The sequence below is a fragment of the Oryzias latipes genome, chromosome 2 (assembly GCF_002234675.1).
Source record: "Oryzias latipes chromosome 2, ASM223467v1".
NCBI classification, from domain to species: Eukaryota; Metazoa; Chordata; class Actinopteri; order Beloniformes; family Adrianichthyidae; genus Oryzias; species Oryzias latipes.
Genome location: NC_019860.2, coordinates 23094987 through 23119412, shown reverse-complemented (window position 1 = coordinate 23119412; position 24426 = coordinate 23094987). Strand labels below are relative to the sequence as shown.

General features: G+C 43.2%; 1 protein-coding gene across 2 annotated transcripts; it reads right to left on the bottom strand.

Moving 5' to 3' along the window:
• Positions 1-138: 138 nt before the first annotated feature.
• Positions 139-22588, bottom strand: creb3l1 (cAMP responsive element binding protein 3 like 1). 2 transcript variants are annotated; one of them, XM_011485528.3, is made up of 13 exons: positions 22186-22588; positions 13681-13813; positions 13188-13274; positions 8880-9031; positions 7493-7568; positions 6474-6676; positions 5356-5502; positions 5222-5280; positions 2868-2936; positions 2053-2155; positions 1842-1980; positions 1562-1715; positions 139-1488 (listed from the first exon to the last, which is right to left on the bottom strand). In XM_011485528.3, exons 1-13 carry the CDS (start codon positions 22291-22293, stop codon positions 1458-1460), a joined length of 1461 nt encoding a protein of 486 aa, XP_011483830.2. In that variant the 5' UTR covers positions 22294-22588; the 3' UTR covers positions 139-1457. The 2 variants fall into 2 exon arrangements, with proteins under 2 accessions (XP_011483830.2, XP_011483836.2); XM_011485534.3 differs by lacking the exon at positions 13188-13274 and having other exon boundaries at positions 22186-22587.
• Between the last annotated feature and the right edge of the window lie 1838 nt (positions 22589-24426).

Here is a 24426-nt window from a genome sequence, read left to right as displayed (position 1 = left end):
CATAAAAAAAACACAGTTTAGACGTTTAGTAGAAATACTGTCGTACTCTTGAGTGAATCTATACTGATGGTTAAATGTTGATGCAAAAAAAGGAGGAAATTATTCAAAAAATCTTTCTTTTAAGGTCATTTTTCCATCAGATTAATTGGCTGTAGATCCAAGCTTGTGAAAGGCACTGTGACATGTCTTCAGTTCAGGTAAAGATTCCTGCTTTTTAAACGTGTTTGGACATGCGGAAACCTCTTTTACCGGAATAAAAGTAAATCGTAACGCAGCCCTTTGATTTTCCTCTCCATAAATGTTCTGCTGCGCAAGAAAACACTGATAAGTCAAACTAAAACACTTGATGTTTTTACATTTTTGCTCAAAATGTGTCGTAAACACACCTTTTTTTTTTTTAAATTGATGGCAAGAAATCCCATCTCTCATGAGGATTTTCAGGCCTGCCGACCATTTGATAGCATGTATAGGTATGGACGGAGTGTGTGGTCATGTGACCCTTTGTGTTGGATTATTCTGGCGCTTTTTCTTTTTTTTTTATCACCGGGGATCAGGAATGAATAAATGCCGCCAAAAACAAGATTGACAGGCGTGCGGTCATGTGATTCATTGGTTTGTATTCAGGGAGCTGTGATGTCATCAATCCCCACCTTTCAGATGGCAGAGACATTTGAAGCCAGGTGAGTTTACCAGGTGAGTTTACCAGGTGAGTTTACCAGGTGAGTTTAACCGGGTGACCACTAGGAGGTCGACGGAAAAAGCAGAAACCTAATGAACCGCCTGGCCCTAAAAATGTATTTCTTCTGGGTTTTTTTGAACACCCAGAAGAATAGGCTTAAAAAAAGCTGAAAATGTGAGAAAATGTTCAAAAGGGGGCGGGTCCTTTTGGATGACAGGTGACATTTGAATCCTTACTGATGCAGCATCTTTAGTGGGCGTGTTCCAGCTGCTGACAGCTGTGTGTTTCACCTGATTGGTTCATTTTGAGCTTTTGATTTCAAGACAAATCTGGCCAAAGTAATAAGGGGGCGTGCCCATTTGATTGACAGATAACTTAGTGGGCGTGTTCCAGCTGCTGATTATTTTTGAGCTTCTTGAAATCTAGGCAAGGCGGCAACAAAAGGGGGCGTGGCTTTTCGATTGACAGGTGAATGTTAAAACCCGGATTTTGTTAGTTCTGCCCTCGTTGGAAATGTTCCGACCTTCTCTTGATGAAAACCTGTTTGTTAAATGGGCCCAAAAGGAGCCAGGAAGTGACATCACCACGTTTAGTCCATCTATACATTCAATCGGTGAATCTTTAGACGTAGATCTGCCACGCCGGATCTTTGGTTGAAAAGGAAATAAGAACAGAATGACCTCTAAAGGAAACTCGTTCTGATGGGGAAACTGAAGACTGGCGGCGGTCCAACGGGTTGACGTTTGGAGGCGGGGTCAGAGGTGAGGGACGGCAGATGTCAGAAGAACTCGGAGACTCTGCCTGGTTCCCTGAGGAGGAGAGGTCGCAGGTTAAAGTCCGCCATCGTGTGACGGAGATCCACGGACGTGGAGCGGCCCGTACCTTTGCTCCGCCTCGGTGTTGTTGGTGGCGTGCTGGCGCGTGTGCACGTGGGGTGGGGCCTCGGAGCGCAGCACTTCCCCCGCTGGTGACGGCAGCGTTAAACTCTCCTCTGGAGGAGCCCGTTCGTCGTAGAAGAGCAGGCTGCGGGAGCGCACTGCAAACAGAAGATGGCGCCGTTTTTTTTTTTTTTACGTGACTGTTCCATTTTCTAATCTTTTAGAAACGTCTAAACGAAGCGCAGACTGGAAAGAGGGCATCACGTCTGGTGAGGAGGACGTACCCTGACTGGTGGTGTAGAGGTCTGCGGATGGAGAAGGGGCACCGGGGTGGGGGCTGGATGAGCTGTGGGACAGCAGGGAGAGGGGTGAGAGGCAGGGGGAGAAGGAGCCCAACACCAGGACGAAGCACAGCGCCACCATCTGCAAAAACACACTTTTCTTTACCAACTTTTATTCTACCTTATCTGATTCATCGGGTGGAAGAGGCATTACCATGAGACACGTTCCCGTTTGGGTGGAGGCGATCTTACAGGAGCGAGGGATGACCTTCCCCGAAATGAGGGACTGAAGCTTCTGCAGCTGCTGCAGCAGAGACCTGCAGGCCGAACGACACTTCAGTCAGTTTATTTGGATATTTTGGTGCCACCACAACAAACAAACGCCCCTCTGAAACAACCATCCCTGCTGCTCCTCGGTCCATGTGGTTTTTTTTAGAGGTGGATCTGGAGAGCAGGGCTCTGATGGTATGAGCCTTCAGGGGCTGCGAGGACGCGCCGCCACCACTGAGTGGAGACAGAGAACCGGGCTCAGCGCCCCGGGACCTGCCTTCACTCCGGTTCTCCATCAAACTCTCATTCCAGAGAAATGCTCCACAGAGGAGCAGCAAACTTCTTCCACAAGAAAAACGACTTTTTATTTCCTCCTTCTCTGGATTCGATCGTCTTCCCGATAGATCCTGAGCTCATTTGAGGATGAAAATGTGCTGCGCAGAGAACAGAATGACCACTAATCGCTGCATTTGAGGCGTTTTCTTCAAGTTTAAATTTAGTTTCTGCCTCTCAACTTCACCGTTCTGACTCAGCGCCCAGCTCATTGTTCCCCTCTGTGAGGTGGTTTGGTTTTCATGATGAAAGCTGCTGCTCGCCTAATGACAGGCCTCAGACCCCTCTACCCCTCCACACCCGTCTAACCAGCAACCCCCCCACTCCCGGGATAATAGCAGATCATATAGTTATAATAACAGAGGGGGTGACACAGCCGTCCACGCTCAGTTCGATCTGCGTTCTGAGGAAAAGCGCGACCCTCACCTGTTGGCCGTCTCCAGGTTTTCCACTTTTCTCCACAGGTCGCCGTTCTCTGACGTGTAGCTCTCCACCCTGAAGGAGGCAGACATCGTCCTTCAGCATCTCTGTTAAAGTCTGACCAACCCAAAACAGGGGCTCGACTTTTCCAAACAGAGGCATCTCAAAGGAAACAGGAAATGTTTCACCTCCGTTTTTCTTATGGGACACTTTTTAAAAAAATGTCACACTGTGGATTTAAATACCACAAATATGTCATTTAGGTCGACTTGAATGCAGTCTAACATGGAATAAAAGGAGAAAACAAACAAAGAAAATGCTTCAAACGACTTGTGCCGTGTTACATAAAGTGTGTAAATAAATAATTCAAAGGAGAATAAAAGGACGATCTGCTTCATGATTGTTTTCTTCATATTAAATTACTTAAAGATGCTCAACAGCTACATATTTTTAACAAACGAGAGCTGATTCAGATCCATTCTTAACCTCCGCTTGACGTTTGTCCCGAAAGCTTTAATGTGGTGACCAGACGACAGCTGGGATGGAGTCCAGCGACCCCCGTGACCCTGTACCAGAAATTATACGACATACCCTTATCCACAAGTGTTCAGGACTATAAAAGATAAAATAAAAGAAGGAAAAAACCTAACTGTTATGGTCTCCATTTTTTTGGGGGGGGGGGTTCTGTACGGTTTTACTTATTGTTTGTGTTCTAATAAAACTGCTGCTGCTGCAGGCATAATCTTTGTTATAAGTTTTTTTTAATAAAGCTTTCAAAATGAACCTCTGCCTATTTTGTTATTTGGTAACTGTTCTTCCGGATTTAAACTTTGATGTTATCGTTATTCAGAGTGAAATAACATCTAAACTTGTTGCATCTCCTTCATTAGAGGCTGCAGTTGAAGCAGATCGCCACTAGGTGGCTCTGCTCTTTATTGCATCGATCCCAAATCTTACTTTTCGACTCATTATCATTAGTCTTTTTTTATTGATAAATTATATACTAATATTTTTGTACCAAACAGCATATGAAAAGTGTAGACAATGAAAGTTATTTAATGTACTTTTTAAAGAATCCTAATACAGGCTATAAAAACAAACAGCATTTCGGGGGGGGAAAGAGACGAAAACATTCTAATTTAATTTTAATAACTTATAACAATCGCTGTCAAAAGTTTAACATTTTACTTCGACTCACCTAAAATGTTTTCAAATATACGTCAGAGCGATCCTTTCCCAATTTTTCAATTTAGCTGCTAATATTAGCGGAGCTTTCCTCCGGATTCCGCGCGGCGTAAACTCCGACATCTGATTGGCTGTTGTGATCATGTGACACGGATGCAAACACTCTGGATGAAATAAACGCCTTTTTTCTCTGTTTTTATGGGGTACAGCCACTTCTAAAATAAATAGTCTGTTGTTTGTATTTCTTTGACAGTTTCTCTTTTTTAAATTAATTTATTTTAAAAAAATGTTGTGTTTCTTGACCCCGCCACGTTTTTCATGAACTTCCTGTGTGATCCTAGCAATTAAAGCTTGGAAAGAATTTATTTCTGTTGGGATTTATAAAACCACAAGTCTACACTAAAATTATTTCTTGGCGAATGTTTTTAAATAATTGAAAAATAGTCTCGGAGTGCTAGTTGGACTATAAATATTTTGGCAGGTATTTCTTTAGTGCAGAGACACAATGTGATTACAAAGCAGATAAAAATGTTTGTGTGCGTTTCGATTGATTCCTAAAAGAAAGCTGCTCCGTCACTGAGGTTTTAGTTCAGATTAAAGTGGCATTTTAAGTGTAAAATCTTCAGGATTAGGATTATTGTTACTCTGAAAGGAATGTTAATCCATGTTTAGATTTCCTTTTCATGACGCTCCATGTGTTCAGCAGACTCCTGGAACCAGGTCAAAGTGAATAAAAAAGTTTTTTGCTCTTCATGAGTCTGGTAGGTCTAAAAAGGCGACTGATGATGATGATGAAGAAATCTTCGTTCAGTTAGGGCGCTCAAACATTCGTGACCACGCCGGCCTCCAGCTCCGCCCCCCAGCAGAGCCGTACTGTCATTCCGCGCCACGGTTAGGAAACCTCCAAACACAAAAGCTGGCCCTGAAGTGAGCGTTTGCTGCCAGCTCCACTTCAGCATTACACAACTGGATCTGCTGAAGGTTTTTCCATATTCTTCAGCGATAAATAATAAAAATCTAGAGAGGGAAAACCTCGGTCTGTAAACGGATGATCCCAAAGGAAGCTCAGAGGAGATGTGAATCTCCCAAACACCTTCTGACCTCACAGATGCAACAACTGGGCGTCCACAGACCGAATTAACCAACAAATGTTTCTGAAAAATCAAAAGCCTTACTTTTTCTCCAGACAGTCCACATACTCCTTCTTCTTCCTCCGACTTTCCTGAGCTGAGATCTGAACAAAAACATGTGATTTGTCACCAAAAAGGAACTTTGTAAGATGGAATTTTTTTTCTTTCAATTAGTTTGCCTTGTTTTTAATCTTCCGCCGGACTCTCTTCAGCGCCTTCTCCTCGCTCTTGGTGAGGGGAAGCTTGTTGGGGACGGGGTACCCCTCTGCCACCAGCGTTCTCTTCTCCTCCTCTGTGAGCATGAGCGGCCCCGAGCCCTGCAGCTTCTGAAGAACACAACGGAACAATAAAAAACTCCATGAAATCATTTTCAAACCAAACTTTTATCACCAAAATGAAAGCTGTAACTCTTTGGGGGTCAGATCCTGTCATAAATAGGCCCAGGACACTCAGAAATACAAATAATGATGGATCAATTCTCAGTTTGGACACTAGGTGGAGCTGTTGTTCCCAACAAGGCAGCTTTTTCACAAACTAAAGAGGAATTTTGTCGTCTTTTGAGGAAATAAAACGCTTCAAAACAAATCTGTTCTAATGGCTGCAAGCTCAACAAAAAAAAAAAGGAAATAACAGCGCTAACGCCTATATACAAGCCGTGACATCAGCAGGAAGTGAAGGTAGCACCAAAAGTTCTTTCTACTAGACCCGTTTCCCTGACCGGAATCAGAGTACATGATGGATTCTGTGGAGCTGCTTGGTCTGAGGTGATGAAGATGAATTTAACAGTATATTTACTTAGTTTCCCCCCACCCTAATCTTTTGCGACCTCTCCTAACCTTCTAACCCAAACAGCGGTTCCTGAAGCTTCACCCTCCGACCTGAAACCTTCCCTTTCTCCGGTGTCTCCGTGCCGTAAACACGTTGGGTTGAGTCATAGGAAAGCTGCTGATGGATGGAAGCCCCAGAAAATTAAAGGACGCGTTTTGAGGCGACTGAATTACAACCAACACCCACTCTGGCCACTTCAACGGCGTCTATTCCAGCCGCGTCATCTCAGAGGCGGTTGCTCGAATCGGCAGAGTCATGCTCTGAGGAGAAGCACGAGCAGCAACGACGCCTCAGAGAGACGGCAGGTTATTGACAACCGTTTTCTGTTAAATGCTACAAAAAGATAAGAAAATGATGATTTTATTCTCAGGAAAAAACGTCACGATTTGGGCTTTAAAGCTGAGGAAAGTTTAGAAGGAAAATGAGCTAAACAGCAACGAAATGGGAAAAAGGAGGAGCCGGGACTCACATGTGGAGCTGTGAGGAGAGGCGAGGAGGAGATGGCTGAGGAGGAGGCGGAGGAGGAGGAGGAGGAGGCTCGACCTCCTGGTCTCTGTTGTGGTTGGGGGGAAGACGGCAGCAACGGGAGGTGTGGGGAGGAGGGCGGCAGCGAGCCATCACTGTCGCCGTGGTTACTGCTGGGAGGGGTGGGTGGGAGCTGAAGGGCATCGTCTGGAAATAAAAGGGTCGGAGTTAAAAAAAAATGTAAATAAAAACCCGATAAAAGTCACCTTTTTGGAGCTGATCTGACTTTTTAAGGATGACTTCTGCTTCTGACTGACTTCAGGAGTCTGCAACCTTTAATTAAAAAGCTTTTAGGTCCAAGACGCCCTGACATAAAACCCACAAAAACTCGTCTGACCCTGAAAATAAATTCTCATGCGCTCCAGCTTGTCTAAAAGAGAGAAAAATATGCTTTTTTTTCTGCATAAAGGAACAGTTTTTGTTCTGTTGTTTTGAATATTAGCACTCCATTAGTAAAGTTAGTTCATTGTAGTGGTCAGGCCTGGACAGGCCTCAGAATCAGAGATTTTCCCTTAGAAATAATCTCAAAATGAACAAAACTCCAAAATAAAGTTGATCTTTTAGTGTTTTTTAATCAATATGCTGCATTTTCACGCAGAGCTGCAGACTCCTGATCCAAAAAAATGGTTTCAGACAGAAGCTGAAGTGGTTAAAGTCTCCCTCTGGTCATCTTTTTATCTATATGATGATGCTGTTTTTGGGCAGAATTATTAAATATGTCTCATTTTCTAGGTCTGCTCATGATTTGAATAAATAAAATACTCAGAAACACAACTTTTAGCCCAATTTTCTTTACTTTTCATCCGAGTGGGTCTTAGAATGTTCTAAAATTGAAAAAAACGAAAAAAATAATTCACTTTTCAACTAACATACTGCTTGTTTATGTAGATCTGCAGCTCCAGATCTAAAAAAGGCTATCAGACATGTGTGCAGAAGGTGAAGTGCATTGGTTGGGGTGCGTACCGCCTGGCAGGCTGAGGTACTGGCCAAACTCTTTGGGTTCGTCCTTTATGGCGACCGGATTCACGTCGCCGCTTTCCTGCGGAGACAAACAGGCAACTGTAGGGCCGTGCCACACAGACAATACGTACATTTTGCGCATTTTCCACGGATCAAATTTCTTTCGACTTTCGTCAAACATGCTTGATAATTCAGGAGTTTCTTGCTTTCGTCTTTCGTTGATGTGCACAGATGTCCGTCGAGGGTTTCGGCCGTCGGGCCTTCACGTGAAGTTTGAGAATGACGCCGTTTAAGCGTATTATACGTAGTTTATACTGCAATTGTGCGTGATTTTTGCAGCATGCAAAATTGTGTCTTTCCACAACCGTTCCTAACGCAGTGTTTTTCAACCTTTTTTGAGCCACGGCACACTTTAACCTTGACAAAAATCTCGCGGGACACCAGCATCCAATAAAAAAAAGAAAAAAGAAAAAGGAGAAACTCATAGTCTGTATTGATCTACAATCCCTCCACAATCTCACATGCATTTCTGTGATAATTGTGGCAGAAAAAGCTGGAAGCTGCAGCTGTTTGTTCTAAAAATTGTAATAAAAGTCAAGTTAGAAGATTTAAAAACTGATTGATGTGTGTTCGTTGTGGTATTAAGACGTTTAACAGAGAAGACTCATTGTGCGCTGAGACACTGTCACTTTAACCCAATGCATCATGGGAGATGTAGTGATGTCAGACAGACCCTCTTCTCTGAGCTTCATTGTTTTGTTCACTTGTTCCACAGTCTGACACTGATTTTGTTGAAAGCTACACCGCTAAAGACGAGCTTTAGCTGGTATTTTTGTTAGAACTGAGAGACTTTATGAGCAGAATCAGAACAAGGAAGTGAAGACTTTAACCACTTCTGATTGGTCAGACTGATGACGTATGATTAAGCCTCCAAGAATGATTGGTGGAGACAGTTAAAGGGGCGGGACTTCTCTGAAAATAGCTGTAGCTGCGGCTAAATTTCGGTACCGTCATTCTTATCAAAATGTGAACCACCGATGTATAACTTTTATGTTTCACATATCATGTTCAAATTACATAAGTGAAGCATGAATCCCTCATGAATTGCATATAAGCAGCACAATATTCAGGCACGGTTCATGTTCTACGTTGATTTACGTGTCTTTTGTGTGATTTATTCGTACTTCCGTGGTTTTAACATGATTTGTTTGTGATTCATCTGTAAAAAATGTCACATCAAGACCACAACTTTTCTCACTTTCTCCACGTATGACCAGTTTTCATCCGTGCTATACGCGCTAAATGTACGTAGCGGCCGCGTGACTCGATCTTTAGCGTCCTCGTCCCTGGTCGGGTTTGGCTGGAGGTGTCACGGGGGATGCAGGCTGACCTTGCGTTTCCACGACGACGGTCTGTGTGGAGGCGAACTCAATGTGAGAGCCGGGCCTTCCGAGGGCTGAGCGTCTAACGTGTGAGCGCCGTCGTCTTCCTCCTGTTTGACCAGCATGGCTGACAGGTCCTGACTGAAGTGCCACTCAAACTCTGGAGAGAAGGACAAGAGCAAGAATTTAGACCATTTTGGTTTTTTCACATTCACAGAAAAAGCAAAAAACAAAACCTCAGCTCGTCTGAGCGCAGACAGACGAGTTTCCTGTCATCTCCAACAAGTGGAGCGAACCGCCAATCCCCAGAGGAACTTGGGTAAACTAACCGCTTCATCCCTTCAGGGAGGCTCTGCTGTAGGTCTGCCAACCAGAAACAACCGGTAGCTTATAAATCCCACTTTGAAAGAGCTTCCCCAGAATATTCCAGCACTTCCTGACTAAGCTGGTTATTACAGACTTCTGGACAACGGCGCTTTGGCAGCGGCGGTGCGTAATTTGTCTCCGGTGAGTTTGTGTAGACCCTGGAGTGAAAAGATGGGCCGCTTGAAGAGCTGGAGGAGACAGCTCCAATGCAACAACCTATTTTTAGGGATTTGAGAATCCGACGGGAGCTGAGAAGGTCTGAAAGAGGCTCCAGGTGATGCAGGAAACGAGCATCTCTGTGAGGGACGGACGGACGGACGGACGGACGGATGAGCATCTGCTTTGCATCAGGAGCCTTTATAGGTGAGGCTCTGCAGAAGCGTCTCATTAGAGGGGGAACGAGGTCTTTCTTTTTGCTAGAAACAGTAAAAACAAAAACAAAAGTAAAAGGCGAGTCGAGGTGCAGCGGTGGGATGAGAAAGGCCTTAAGACAGGAAGGACACTTTGATCCCTGTCACAGCACACAGGTGTGTTTGCCGTTAGCGTCGGGTTTAATCACTTCCCGGTCTCCTAGCAACGTGGTGCTGGCAGGTTTACGAGCAAGGGTTTTGTGTGTGTGTGTGTGCGTGTAGCTCCGCCCATCACGCAGCATCATTAAAACCCCTGTGGCTTCTCTCTGCCGCCCTGAAGCGCCAAGAAACCATCCTAAGGACTTTTTTTACGTTTTAAAAAATATTTGAGAGCTGATTTTTCTAAACGAGACGACAGTTTTTTACGTTTTGCAGCTGGTTTGTGTCTTCTAATGTTCCTTAGGCTTAAATGTGACAAAAAAAACAAAAAAAAAAAATCACAAAATTCAGGGTTTTAAAGTCCTTTAAAAGTTTCCGTCAGGTCAAAGACAAACTTGTGTCGTGCCGCTGATGCTTTCGGCCGAATCAAAAGGGATTTTACAGAAACTGATGATGAAATTATATCATCTCTACGAGGCGTTACGATTTCAGCTGCTGACATTGAATCAAATTTGACACTAATAAATCCAGCTCAGGCTTTCCAACACTTTCTGAAGGTTTATTCTTGTAAAACTTTGACTGTTTTTAGAAAAAATGTGTTATAATTTTCCAAATTTTTCTAAAAACCCAATTAGAATGAGTATTAATGCCTCTTTTTTCTTATACAACAAGTATTTCTCTGTCTTGAATATGAAACTCTAAATATTTGTGGAGACTCTGCAGCAGTAGACACCGACGTCTGACTACCGTCAAAACTTTGTGGTTTGGGGGCCGACATCTACCTTTCCAGCATGTGATCTTTATCAGAGAACGCCTCCTAATGAGGCCCGTCCTGCTGCTCCCGGAGCCTCGTTAAGGCCTTGATTGGAAACTTTCCTAATGCAAACCAGAAGCTTCCAGCTGTCAAATCCTGCAGGAGAAAGTCCAAGTGCTTCAGTGGCTTCACCAAAAAAGATGATAACTGTTTTTTTCATTTATTATAAGATCTAAAGTTCTTCCCAAAAATGTAATATTTCTACTTCTCTAAAGTGGTACGGCCTGACCCCCACCCCTCCCTCCTATCTCTTCCAGCTTTATGGGATGTTGTTAGTCAAAGCAGGTCTTCCTGTGTGGGTAAAAGGCTGTAAGTGCAGGTAAGAAAACCTGTTAATGAGCGGGGCTCCGGGGCCGTCGTCCCGGGGGGCTGATGGAGAAAGGCGCGGGCGCTGCGTTTGATCTCGGCTGGGAACCGCCAGCATTAAAACATTAGATGGATCAGCGCAATGGGAGCTGCTGTAAAGAGCGCGGCGTCCCTTTGAATAGACGAGAGCGAAGACGAAGACTCGCAAAGTCATCAGATTTTCAAACACAAAAAACCCCTCCTTTTTTTAAAATTTATTATCCATATGTTATTAACATATTTATATTACCGAATGAAATTAGCAAGATATTTAACTAATAAAACCAAATAAATAATCAACAAATTGAATTTACAAGACACAGGTAATGATTAAGGTGCTGCACTGACTTCCTGATTGAAGCTGGTTTAAAAACAAAAGTACCTGGAGCCAGGTTATTACACCAGGTCACCACTAGGGGGATTTTTACCCTGCTTTGTTTAATCTACAAGTGAACTGGTTTAAGATTAAAAAAAGGAGTTCTTTTGACACTTTAGGTGTCCAAGAGATGCAACCAAAAGTAGCATTTGTTACGATTCCAGCTTCATCCTCAGACAGGAAGTTGTCGTGTGAACCCATTAAACGGCGTCAGGAGGTGCAGCTGATTGGACGATAGCCCGGAACAGTGAGGCTGACAGGTGGGCACACCTATACTGTCACAGCGGATGTGTTGACCTCTGTTTGCTGTTTTTACCCCATTTTTTTCCTTATTGTCTAGCATGTTTACACGTTCAAACCAACCCCCACAAGCTAACTAGGAAGTCCCAAATGCTGCAATTCCTCAAATGACCACGGGACGCTGTTCAAAAGTTAAAAAAATAATAATTCAAATAATAAAAATACAATAAAAATGTTATGAGAGTTCAAATTTGAGTGTTAAAAGGGGTGGGTTTTTTGATTGACAGGTGGGTGGACATGAGTGGGTTAGAAAAAACACATTTCTGTGCTATAAATGCAATTTCTGTATGATTTTAATATTTTTTTTATGAAACTGCCACAAATTCCCCCCCCCCAGGTGTATAAAGGTGTATCCAACTGTACGGCAGGTGGTTCCTCTCTGTGGTGAAGACTCGCTCTGATGAAAATGGTGTTTTTAACATGTTCTTGAAGCAGAAAATCGAACTTCAAATTACTTGTTTTCAATAGTTTTTCTTCAAATTGCAGACTAAAAAAATGCTGTTTGTCAAAGAGCGGGTTTGTGACGTAGAAAGAACGCTACGGTAGATGACTAAATCCACGTTAGAAGATCGGAGAGGGACTTTAAATGTATTATCAAATATAAAACAATTATTTTTTGGAAACCCCTCCATGTGGAAAAGTTGTTATTGACCTTTAATTGGTCTGAGTCATACTCTGAGTCCAATTATACTCAGCAAGACCCAGAAAGCCCTTCACCGGGAGCAGAACGGGCTTCGGAAAAGGTCAACAACTTCCAAATGAGTAAACAGTGATTGTTTCGGGGGGTCTTTGCTGTGGGACCCCAGCTGCGATGCAGGCTCAGAGGGAACAAAAAGCATTAATGTTATGGATTTAAACTACCTTTGGAGGATGAATCTCTGAGGTCTAATCGGTCACTTTTATGAGCTGCATTAAAGACAGAGGAGGATCCAAAGAAAACTGTCGGCTCCGCCGCTTTCATCGTAAGAATTCCAAAAGAAATGCAAGTAAAAACACAAGTCCGACCGGATTTAACATCCGGGGCAGAAAAAGGATTTGCTTTAGTGAGGCAACAGAGGTCAAAGCTGTTCATCTGAATGGGACAGGAATGAAAATAAGGGCTTTAAAGTCGACTTTGAGCTTTAAAAATCCGAGTAAAGGTTCATTTAAAATCATGTTTATTGCACAGTTTGAAGTTTTGTTTTTTTAGAACAGTTTGGGTTTGAAAGGCCTGGATGAGGCAGGAGATAACCCAACGGAGGAAAGACAGAGTTTCCGCTGGCTCCGGCTGAAGCTGCAGACCTAAAACCATATGTGTGTTGCAGCAGCAGCAGCATTGTGTGGGTCTTTGTGCGTTTCCCTGTGTGTATGTTCGGGGGGGGGGGGGGCTTAGCTGGAGGAGGGCTGCTCAGGCAGCAGGATCCCCGGGACAAACGGAGAGGCAGACGGACGGACAGAAAAACGACATGCTGCGGATGACAGGAGGGGGGCAGAGGCTTCCCACTGTGGTTTTTTTTTTATTTTATTTTTTGCAGGGCGGCTGGAGTCAGACGGAGAAACCAGCGCACGTCCGGCAAACGCCTTTAAGAAGTGTGAAAGAAGGAAAACATCAAAGTCGGTGACCCACCAGAGTCTTGGTCCATTTTGATTGACAGGGCTGGGCTCTGGGGGGCAGAGTCTTCGCTCAAAGAGTAGCTGTGCTCTGCTTGAATATCTGTGTGATTAGAAAGTGTTTCTCAGAAGGATGGAAACAGTGATGAAGCTTCAGTTCAGGGGTTTTCTCAACTCACAGCCCCCACCACTTCAGCAAAGAGGAAGCCATTTTTTAAAATCTTTACAACCTTTATTGACAAATGCAGCCCAGACGAGGTGTGACGAGGCCTTACAAATTGATCAAGAAAAACTGTTTTCATCCTCCTCTCCTGTCATTTTTCTGGCTTTGTGACCATGGCAACACCTGAAAGGTAGTCTGATTTGTAGTGACGGGCTGATACGAGGAGCGGGGGGGGGACGGCAGCTCCAGCGTGCCTGCAGGACGCCGCACCGGTCGTCAGGTGGACCTTTGTCACCTTCCTTCTCACATGCTTTGAACCTTCAGGGATAGACTCAAAGCGACTCACCTGGGCTGCTGTCCATGTCCAGGTGTAGGAAGGAGGGTCTGTCTGCCAGCAGGGGGCGCTCTAACAGGTGGTCGTCGAAGAAACTGTTGAATAATTCGCTGCTGAAATCGTCCATCTGGTCTCCCGAAAAAGGCTGCAAACGCAAAGACAAACATGGTGATGACGGAAGCCGTTTGGGAGAACATCCGCAGAACCCTGGAAACACGCAGAGATAAATGTTTACAATCTGTACAAACTTAGGATAAATATCAGGGGGGTTTTAAATGCCATGGAGGGATGAGTCGCCATGGCAACGCCCTGGGATTCTGTCTGGCTGCAGAGGAGATTGGGTTACAAGATAAGAAGCGCAAAAGAGCAGCCCAAAGCAAATATTTGATTAAATATAACAAACGACATCAACATTTAAAGGCTTATGATCAGCTTTTGTTTGTTTTTTAAAGAAAAAGTTAAATGCAACCAAATAAAGATGAAAAGCTCCTTTAAAAAAAAAAGGAACAAAAATGCTCTCTCCACGTCCAAAAGGTAGAAAATAACAGGGTGTTGTTTTCTGTGACTAAACAAGAGCCAATTACAACATCCAGCAAATACACCCCATAATTTCTCCCAGCTTAAGGGACGGTTTCAGGGAGCGTTAACGACGAGCTGCAGACTGTCAGTAGACCTCAGGAGCACAAAGGTCTGAATCTGAGGTGAATCTCAAAGAGTTTGATTAGTGCAGGAGAGAAAAAACAACAACCAAGGGGTATGGAAGGAGAAGAAGAGGGATTAAAGCTGGATGTGGCCCCGCTGCCTCCGCCGGCCCCCCCAGGCACAATGGCAGCAACTTTTGAGTACGAATGGATGGAACTGTTAGGAGCGATAAACCATAGTAACCATGGTGACGTCAGAGGTGGATGTTCTTCTGTCCTTGGCGACCGGCGTACAGATTTGTCACATCTTTGTTGCTCGAGTTCCCTCCCTACTCGCTAAAAGACCTTAAAGGGGCGGGACTTTCCCGTGTCATGGAATACGAACATTTCACAGAGACTATTTATGAATGGATTATTCATAAAAAAATAAATTCAAATGGAAAAAAGTTCAAATGTGGTCTATACTCGCCAATGTAGTGAACATTAAGGTTTTTTTCTCCTGGGAAATATCAAGAACAATGGGCTTTGGAATAGAAGATTGAGACACCCCAAAAACGGGGATTGTACTACAGAGTGCACTAAGTTGATTAAGTAGAAAGCAAGTGGGATTTTAGGAGCGTAATCGGATTCCTTCAAGTCTAGTTTCACGTGAAGAAGACAAGTTATGGACGAGTTTTTCTACGCAACTTTTGTACTACCATTTTGGGGCTTTACGTGCAAAACGCACATCCAATGAATGTTAAACTAGGTTGAACTGTGACCAATCAGGGACTACAGTATAAATCGTTATCGCAAAAGACGGCGAAAATAGTGATAAATGGTTACATTAAATGTGCTAAAGCAATCATTTGACCAATCAGGTAGACGCCTTTACATCATCGACCAATCAGATGGACGAGGGTCATTTGGAGTGTGACTTAAGCTATGTTGACTCTTATTTAAATTAAACGGTTACAGTGAAAGGGAAATTAGGTTTTTGGTTGTTTTGCTATTTGTTCCTGTATCGCAAGTTTGATTAGTAATATCTCCAATCGCAAGGTTTTGTCATATCGTGTAGCCCTAGTAGCGACAAATAGGTGACGTCCCTTTCATGGATGGGAAATTATTTATTGCGTTTTTGTGTCCAGCTGGAATTGTACGACACCAAGTCTTTCATATATCGGAATAGAGAGAAAGAAAAAATCTGGAGCGGGATTCACTACATTAACACCGCTATGACATTTCCAACTATACATGCACCAGAATTGGTAGCGACAGTCCAGTGTGAACACAGTTCGTTATAAGACACATGGTCAGTGTGAACGTAGCATTATGGTGATGAAACTGGAATCGTCTTTTGGTTTCACATCACTATTCATCATCAATTTTGTGTGGCACAAAAAAAAAGCGGGAACAACAGCCCTCCTTACGTGGACAACATGTCTAACAAACTGTAGAAGCAACTTGATTCCTGTTGTTTGAGTGGTGTGATGTCATAATGTGATGGGCGGAGTCATGCTTTTGCCACTCTTAAAAGCCCACATACCAAAAATGGATGCACTTCCTTCAGACATTTTTTAATTTATTTACTGGTCTTAGCCATTGAAATATGTGAAGATTTCACGTAAAGAAACCACAACTTTTCTCCCTTTTTCCACGCATGTTCACGTATGACCAAATTTTTCATCCATGCAATACGTGCTACAGGTACGTAGTGGCTGTGAGACACGATCTTGAGCAGTGACTGGTCCGAGAAAACGTTTCTATGGCAACCACTCGCCATAGAGTAAGGAGGGAGCTTGTTGATAGGCCATACCCCTACCACTTGAAAGTGGGCTACACGAAATCTGTCAAACGTTTTGAACATTGGACGTGGGGGGCTAGAAGGCTCCGCCTACTTTTATTGAGACCTCTGATTGGTCAGTTTACAACTAACAGAAGAAATATCATGAAAAAAATAAGGATTATCAAGGACATGTTTAAAAACGATATCAGATCCAGAACGGTTCTTCTGACCAATAGAACGACTGAGTAACAGCCGTTTATTTCCCTATAGAAGTCTATGGGATTTTGGCTTCTTAGGGCCAGCAGGTACTTCCTGTCTGGGGTCACTCAGTCCATTTCTCATACTACAAAAAATATGTTGTTTTTTCTTTCTTTCAATGGGAGCAGAAATTATTTTCAATCACCCAAAAAGATTATCTCTCAGTGTCAGAAACCAGGCAACCAGGACTGTGTTAGCGGCACGAAGAGTCAATCAACAGGAAACAGCATCAACAGATTAATCCTCAGTGTCGGTGAATGAGTCACTGTGCTACAATATTATTCTGGAAGCCTGGAACTGCAGTCTTCTGGTTCACACACACACAGCATGAGTCACTCTGGTCCTGAGCTAACACGCAGCAGCAGAACGATCACACACACACACACACACATATGGAGCCCAAATCCAACTCTTAAACAAATCCAGTGACGGAAATAACTTGATTTAATTAGCAACAAGTGTAAAAATTGCCGTACATTATTTCTGAAAATAGGCTTCATTGAATGGAAATCTGAACATGTCACAGCTGATAGCATCAAAAAATAGCAACACAACTGTAATAAAAATAACGAACTTCTAGTTTTTTCAGCAGACTCCTGGCTGGTACAAACCCTTTATGGTTTGAGAAGCAGTTTTGGGACAAATACAGTTTCATACTGAGTCTTGTTTGGGTTGCTGTTCCCCATCGAGTGGTCTGGTGGGAGAGTGTCTGCCTGAGTCTGGGGGAGAGTGGGTTAAAACTCACAGTTGGGTCACACTAAAGACTCCTACATAAAGGAACGAAAGCCTTCCTAAGAATGAGGGACTGGATTATGGGGTTCTATCAGTTTATTAAACCCATTTAATACTTTTTGGGGTCACAAGGTTTTGGAGTCCATCCAAACACCATGGATGGTTCACAAGTCCATAAAAGCCACACAACCACACACACATTTACACCTAGGAACAATTTAAACCTATTGATATTTTTTGACTAACCCTGAGTGCCCGAACAGAAAGGACCAGGATTTGAACCAGGGCCACCAAGCTGCACTTTTTCCAGTGGAGAATAAACTGCATCCACTGCTGTCTGGAATAAAAAATCCTTTCGGGAGCAAGAACTCTTTTGTCCTTTAGAGCGCCAACCAAAACCCCTTCTTTTCTCTAGACTCCTGCAGTCTTTGTCCTGACATTAAAACGTGAGATCCTGACTGTAGTCAGATCCAAGCCCCGAATGGGAACGCCGTCTTCAGACAAGTCAAACCCGTTCGCATTGGCGTTATGGCCGTTCAGTGGGCGTTTTGATTGCTACCAGACGAGGTGGTTTTCAGAAGGGTTAGGACGTCCCGATCCACCTGTGGGAACACCGAAACCCTCTTGCGAGTGTTGTTAGAGGCAGTAAAGGAATGATTCGAACCATCTGACCTTCATGGTTCTCATAATCAAGTCCTACCTGCTTCTCAGCTAAAAGAATCTTAATGATAAAAGAAATAGAAATGCTTTTATTTACTTTTTTTTTGTGCTTGTTTCTATGAGGTTATTGTCTCCACCCACATTTTTAAGGATGCAGATGATCTGAACTTAATAAAAACCTACCAAATTGTTGCTTATATAATGCAACAATAAACCAAATTATCCATGCAGACTGTGTCTTTGTCCTCCCGATCCATTTTCTGACAAAAGGTCAAGTCCTGGTTTCCCACAGCTGATGCTGATCTGCTTCATCAACCGGATCTTCGGCTGCGGTGTGAGTTACATTTCTTTCTCCAAATGCCTCGGCTGTGATTGTTTACTTATCTTCCTGTAGGGATTGGGTGGCACAGACACGATGCAGGACAAAAGATTTGGATCTTTGTGAGGCTGTGATGCCGGGCGGTGATGGATTCGGTTGAGCCTTTTTTTTTTTTAACTGCCGTTCACAGGCCCGAATGATGGGACATGTCACGATGACCACGAGCAAACGGAGAGGAAGAGGAGGACTGGCGCGATGGAGCGGTAATTTAACAGTAATTTGGGACGAAGAGAGGCTGAACAGGTTTGAGCTTTTAACAACTTGGAATATTTATGGAGAGACAGTACAAAAAAAGGACATAAAAGTAAAAATCACTCAGTTTTATAGCTGGACGTAAAGAATTTGATCACTTGAGGATGACATGATGGAAATGAGTTCTTATCAGTTTGTTGCAGCAGTAAGTCAGAAGCACTTCCTGTCTGTCTGACAATGATGTTTCACCTCTTTCTGCACGACTTCTGCCTTTTCCATTTCTCTTCTCTTTCACCTTCTTCAGCCTCTCTCCGAATGTTAATGAGATTTGGTTATCCATCCTAAACGTACTCGAGTGCATTTGCTGTGTTGGGACACGATTTGGCAAACCGTGCCGGCACGCAGAGGTGGTCCAGGTCACGGCTTGGTGGATGTCAGAAACAATTTTTAGACTCTGTCTTTGTAAAAGTTGTAATAGACTCTGACTGTGTTCTTTGTTAAAGACCCACTCTGGTAAAAATCGTACTTGCGACGTAGAAAATACGCTGGGCGGGTCCACAAGCTCCTTGCTCCGCTCCATTCTGATTCATCCACTAATAGACACATAGATCCGTGTACGTTTTTGTCTTCCTGTCCGAGCTGGAGTCTGGATCCAAACTGTACGGCTGAATAGTGCCGATGCTGGTTGCCCTTTTTCTTGCACCGCTACTGTTAGCTCGGGGTGTAAGCTAGCGGGAGAGCGCATAAACAGATGGATGATGGGAAAGGGGAGGTAGGGAGTCTCCCTGCCAATGGTCTTGCCCACAAAAGGCAGGGTAAATTTCTAATAAACTCCCCTGCCGTTCTGCAGAAACTATGTCCTAGAAAACGACACAGGTTCTTGATTTTTTTTTTTCTAAAAACATCATAATCGTAGTGAAAAGACTACTGGGAAAGCTTTGAAAATGGATCAGAAGATGATGGGAGTTGGACTACTTTTATGTTATGATCCTCTCACACAGGCCTCAGGTCCTCAGGTGCAGGACCCCTGGAGGTCTCCATGGTCGTGAAGGTCTCATCTACTGTGGAGGTTTTTAAGAAAAAGCTTAAAACTGATTGTTTTAGCTAGTTTGACACTTTCTTCTGTTTTTGTTTTCTTTATTTTAGATTTTAATTGAACAGTACGGGATGTATGAAAGCATCCGTCTTAGGCCCCTACCATTATATTTACTCGCCATGCACACACAGAAGCTGACTAGTGTTTTAAAACTCAAAACATCAGCAATTTTCTCTTTTATTTCACTCTTAAACTTGTACATGTGGAGACCAATTCATTTTTATATTTAAATTTAGGACCCAAAATGTGTCTTTTTTTCTGTCTTTATGTTTGGTACTTCATGCAGAGAGTAGCTAAGATTTACTTAAACATTTTTTATGTCCGCCTTATAAGTAAATACAATGAATTAGTTCCACTTAGATGCAATTTAGTGATGGTTTTTGAAAGAAATGAACTAAAACCTGGAATTTCTAATAAAAATGAACAGAATAAAAGTGCAGGGATCATATCACTGAGCTGTAATCCTGCCAGGCGCAGATGAAAAAGCGAGCGTTTGCCTGTATTTGGCTTTCTGTGGCTGTGGCGGTTTGACTGAGCGTAACTCCATCTGACACAGAGAGAGCGGAGCTGGCGGGGGGGGGGATACAGCGCACGCCACGGCCAACCAGAGGGACGTCAACGGAGTTCCAGCTCCCAATAAAACGCCAGAGGAGTAGTTTTTTTCCTGCTCGCATGCACACTGATGCATGCCTGCACACATTCCAACTCGCGGCTGAGGAGCCAATCGGCTGTCGGCAATGGAAAGGCGGTGGGTGTGGCTTTGCATAACTGGAGTGCAGGGGCTGAATGGAGAGTCGAATGGGATGAAAGGGAGGAAAGATGAAAGAAAAGTCGATAAATAAAAGAAGCTGTGCGCTAGTTTATAGAAAACTTAAACACACTTTCATACAAGACACAGTTTAATAAACAACTACCAGCTTATAAAATCTGAATTTCTACTGATTTTCCTAAATCAAGTATGACTTTATTCTGACAGGACGAACGAGTTAAATGATGGGCTGATATTAAAAACGCAGCTTTGATCCCTTGCAGGCCTTTTCGGCGGGTTGCCCCAACCTGCATGGAGCCCCCCCCCCCCCCCCCCCCCCCCCCAGCAGGTGATGAACTGGAGCTGAACAGATTCAGCTTTAGCTGTGGAACTGCAGCTAAACCGTGCACACATTAGAATTGCAAAAAAGAGTGTTTGGAGTTAATAAATGAGAGTATTTTCCATGCATGTGCATGCAGACAGCAGCTCGGGGGATAATTTAGTCCTTCCTGAACCTTCCGTAAGGTCGTTTAGGAGAGATCCTGTCATGACTGTGAAGGTTGTCATTAGACGCGGTTGCCTCTGCAGGTGAAGTCGGGCAAAAGCGAGACTGAAAACTCGCAAATCTTTTCATCAGATTTGAACAAATTGAGGGAGAATTTCTTTAAAAAGAAAGAAAAAAAAAAGGCGAAAACTTGATAAACCGAAGTGGCGTTTGGAAGCTGCGCCGCAGATGTCCCAGACGCTGCAAATAAATCAAGTTTTTTACCGCATCACAAACTATTTGAACTGGAACGACACAAAAAAAGATGAGGAATTGAGTCAACCGAGGACTTAGGAGGAAGTAAAAGTGATGGAACAACCTGTCACCTAGTTTGTCAGGAAAAATAAACATTTGTGACAAACTTTGAGGTGTTTTTGTTGTGTTTTATTCAAAAATTATGATTTGTTTTCCAATTAATATTTATTTAATTTAAAAAAAATCTTATTTCAATCTTGTCACCGGTTTACCAACATTTTTTTAAAAACATATTTTAGTAAAAATGCATTAGTAACACACTTTGGAAGACCTATGCTTTGTATTTTAAATGCATGTATCATAAAATAATGCATTATTTGCATCTAAAACTGCTGTAATAAGTTTATAGCCTAACATAAGGACACTTTTCATTATTAATGAGAATTTGTAGGGAAAACTGATAAAAAAAAAAGTAGATACATCTTCAATTTAATAGATTTTTAAAGGAAATTCCTTTAAAATGAGGTGAACTTATTTCAGTACAGCATCCTATCCTGAAATACTACACAGGAGGTTTCTCCCACATGTCCTCAGTGGTTTTTGCTCAGCCTCACAGCACAGGGGCTCTTTAATTTAGAGCAGACAGGGGAGGTTTCAACCACAAGCAGACAGTCCGACTGACTCACTGACTGGGACAGAGGTCTGTCTAAATAAAAACTGGTTCCGTTAAAAAAAGATCGGCTCCTCCGTCTCAATATTTGAACATCTTAAGTGATACATTTGAGAAATTTGACTTTTTAATTTCAAATTTAAAAAGTTTCACTCAGAAATCAATTTATAGCAATATAGCTTTTTGTATAAAAAATTATCTTTTAAAGAACAAATTCTCCATTTTGTTAAAATAAAAATAAAAATTCCCTGCGTCCATCCACCTTAACTCATCAGTCATCCAGAAGCGGATTCAAAGCCATCACCTGTTGATGGAGAGATTTCCTGCAGCACCTTAACGCCGCATCTCTGCAGCAAACTTAAAAAAAAAAAAAAAAATCAAAAGACATTTATGTGGAAATAAAAGAGGCAAATATATAAGGACTAAGAGAAATACAATTAGGAGGAACCGCCTGCAGGAATCAACAGGTGAGCCCTCCAGTCAACCAGCAGATGTTTCCGGTCTCGCGCTCAGTAAAAACACACTAACGTAAATAACGGGCGTTATGGTCAAGGCCCCGGATGTATGTCAGGATCTAGGTCCGGCTCCGGGCGGATTCACACACGGGGGCAGATCAGAACCGCTCAGCGGGACTCACCACATTCGTGAGGAAGTCTCCGTCGCTGAGTTCCTCCAGGTCCAACAGGTTGGCTCCCGCCGACGGGTAGAGTTTCTCCGCCGTCAAACTGTCCAAAATAGACTCCATGACGTCCGTCAGTCCGTCCGCCTGTCCTCAGACAGATGGACAGATCTATAGGATGTTGGGAGGTGGTGATGGGGCACTAACAGTTCATTAAAATGAGACCGTTTGGGTGTCTTTCTCCAAACCCAGCCGCCGTGAACGCCTCCTCCTCCTCCTCAGTGAGGCTAAAAAGCTTTTCTGTCAGCGCGAGGAGACAAAATTCCCGCAGTCACACATCCTAGCTGCTCCTGAATGCAACAGAAACGCTGCGGCTGTCAGCCACGCGCGTCTCAATATGAACACACCCCGCCCCCTAATGCGTCATCAGCGGACCACGCCCCCACTAAATCGCACAACTCTTTTACGCCCACATTTTGAAAACCTTGTTATAAACGTCCTTAAAAAACATTTTTAGCTTAATAAAACAAACAAACAAAAAAGGAAAATGTTTTACTTGAACACTTTCACATATTTTATTGATATTTTTTGCTGTTTTAATTATAAATTTGGATGAAAGTGGCCTATTTTTAAATAAACAATGGAAAAATAATCTTTATGGTCTCACATGGGATTGTTGAAGGTGAATATGAGCTCATTGCTCACTGCCAACAAAAAAAAGCGCCTTAATAATGCATACATTCGAGCTCTATAGACATAGAATTTGTTATGAATAGACAATAACGCAATAAATATTAAACTTCTTTAAGAACCATAAAGAAAAGAAATCTCAAATACTAACTGAACTGTATATCACAACTGGACTAAGTGGCCCCGCCCCCCCGACTTTCCTTATGGGAAGTTCCCGCCAAAATCCTATAGACTGCTATAGAGAAATAAACAGCTGTTACTCTTTCTTGTTTTTCTGTAGTTTCAGTTACCCAAGTTTTAAACTGACCAATCAGATGCCTCAATAAAAGTAGGTGGCGCCTGCTGGCCCCCGCCCCCACGTCCAATTGTTTGATTGACAGATTTTCTTTAGCCTGCTTTCGAGAAGTAGGGCCGTGGCCTTCCAACATGCTCACTCCTGATTGGTTGCCATAGAAATGTTGACTCAGACCGACTGGACCAATCACTGCTTAGTGACTACGTCTGGCTCCAACATGGCCGTGTCTGTATTGCAAAAAAAAAAAAAAAAGGCGACTAAATCGACTTTGTTCGGTTGAGTCGGAAGTGAGCTATTTTCTCACTCGCTCCAGTTCTCCGATTAAGTCAATCAGACTTTCTGTGCCCACATTGCAGTTTTTCATTTTATATTTTTATTCTTCTTCTTCGTGTGGCTTTATTCGTACTTCTTCCGTGGTTTTAATGTGGTTCATTGGTGATACATCTGTGAAATTTTCTCGTACAGACCACAACTTTTTTTAAAATGTATGCATAGCGGCTGTGTGACACTTGCTACATCCCGTTTGGGAATTGATGTTATTGATTTGTTTTAACCCTATGCATTACGTGAGTTTTTTAATTTTGAGTGACAGGTGGGCGGAACCACAGGGGGAATCAAAACGAACCGCCCAGTCCCCCAGTGGGCGGAGTAAACTGCAGTCAAAGTGCCATTTGAAGGCTTTAATGTAGTCCTGGTTGAGATCGGAAATTAAGTTCCAGTGAGTAAACGGTTTCCTACTTCTATCGTGAAAAGATCGTAAATTTTGTGTTGAGCTGGTACGACCGTTTTGAGGACCATGCATGCGTGGGATGAGCTGCATAATCCACCGGCAGATTGCTCATTTCCAGTTGACATGAAGGTCATTGAAGAGGGTGCGGTGCACAGTGACTGCCGTTTACCCTGCAAGTGTCCAATTCAAACAGTGCTTTATTATGTAATTGCGTAATTTTACTCGCCACCTTATCTCCTACTGGTTTCTGGTTGCAGTCCTACTTTTTCCTTCACTTTTCTCACCCCTCTCTACCAGGAGGTCCCTTACATTTCTTCTACACGGAGACACCGGGTAACATGATGTCCCTCCTTTTCCTTTTCTTCTCCTCCGGTGTTAGATGACTGGAGTGCCTTTCAAAGCAGGTTTCCTCCTCTTCTTTTTGGGTTTTCTTTGGAAAAACCCCTCTGCAGGCGTCCTTCCTTTCATTGAACAAATCAACTTTCCGGCGCTCCATTGACCTGCGCTCCTGAACTGCCCACGTTTCCCAGAAGCCTCTGCTCTG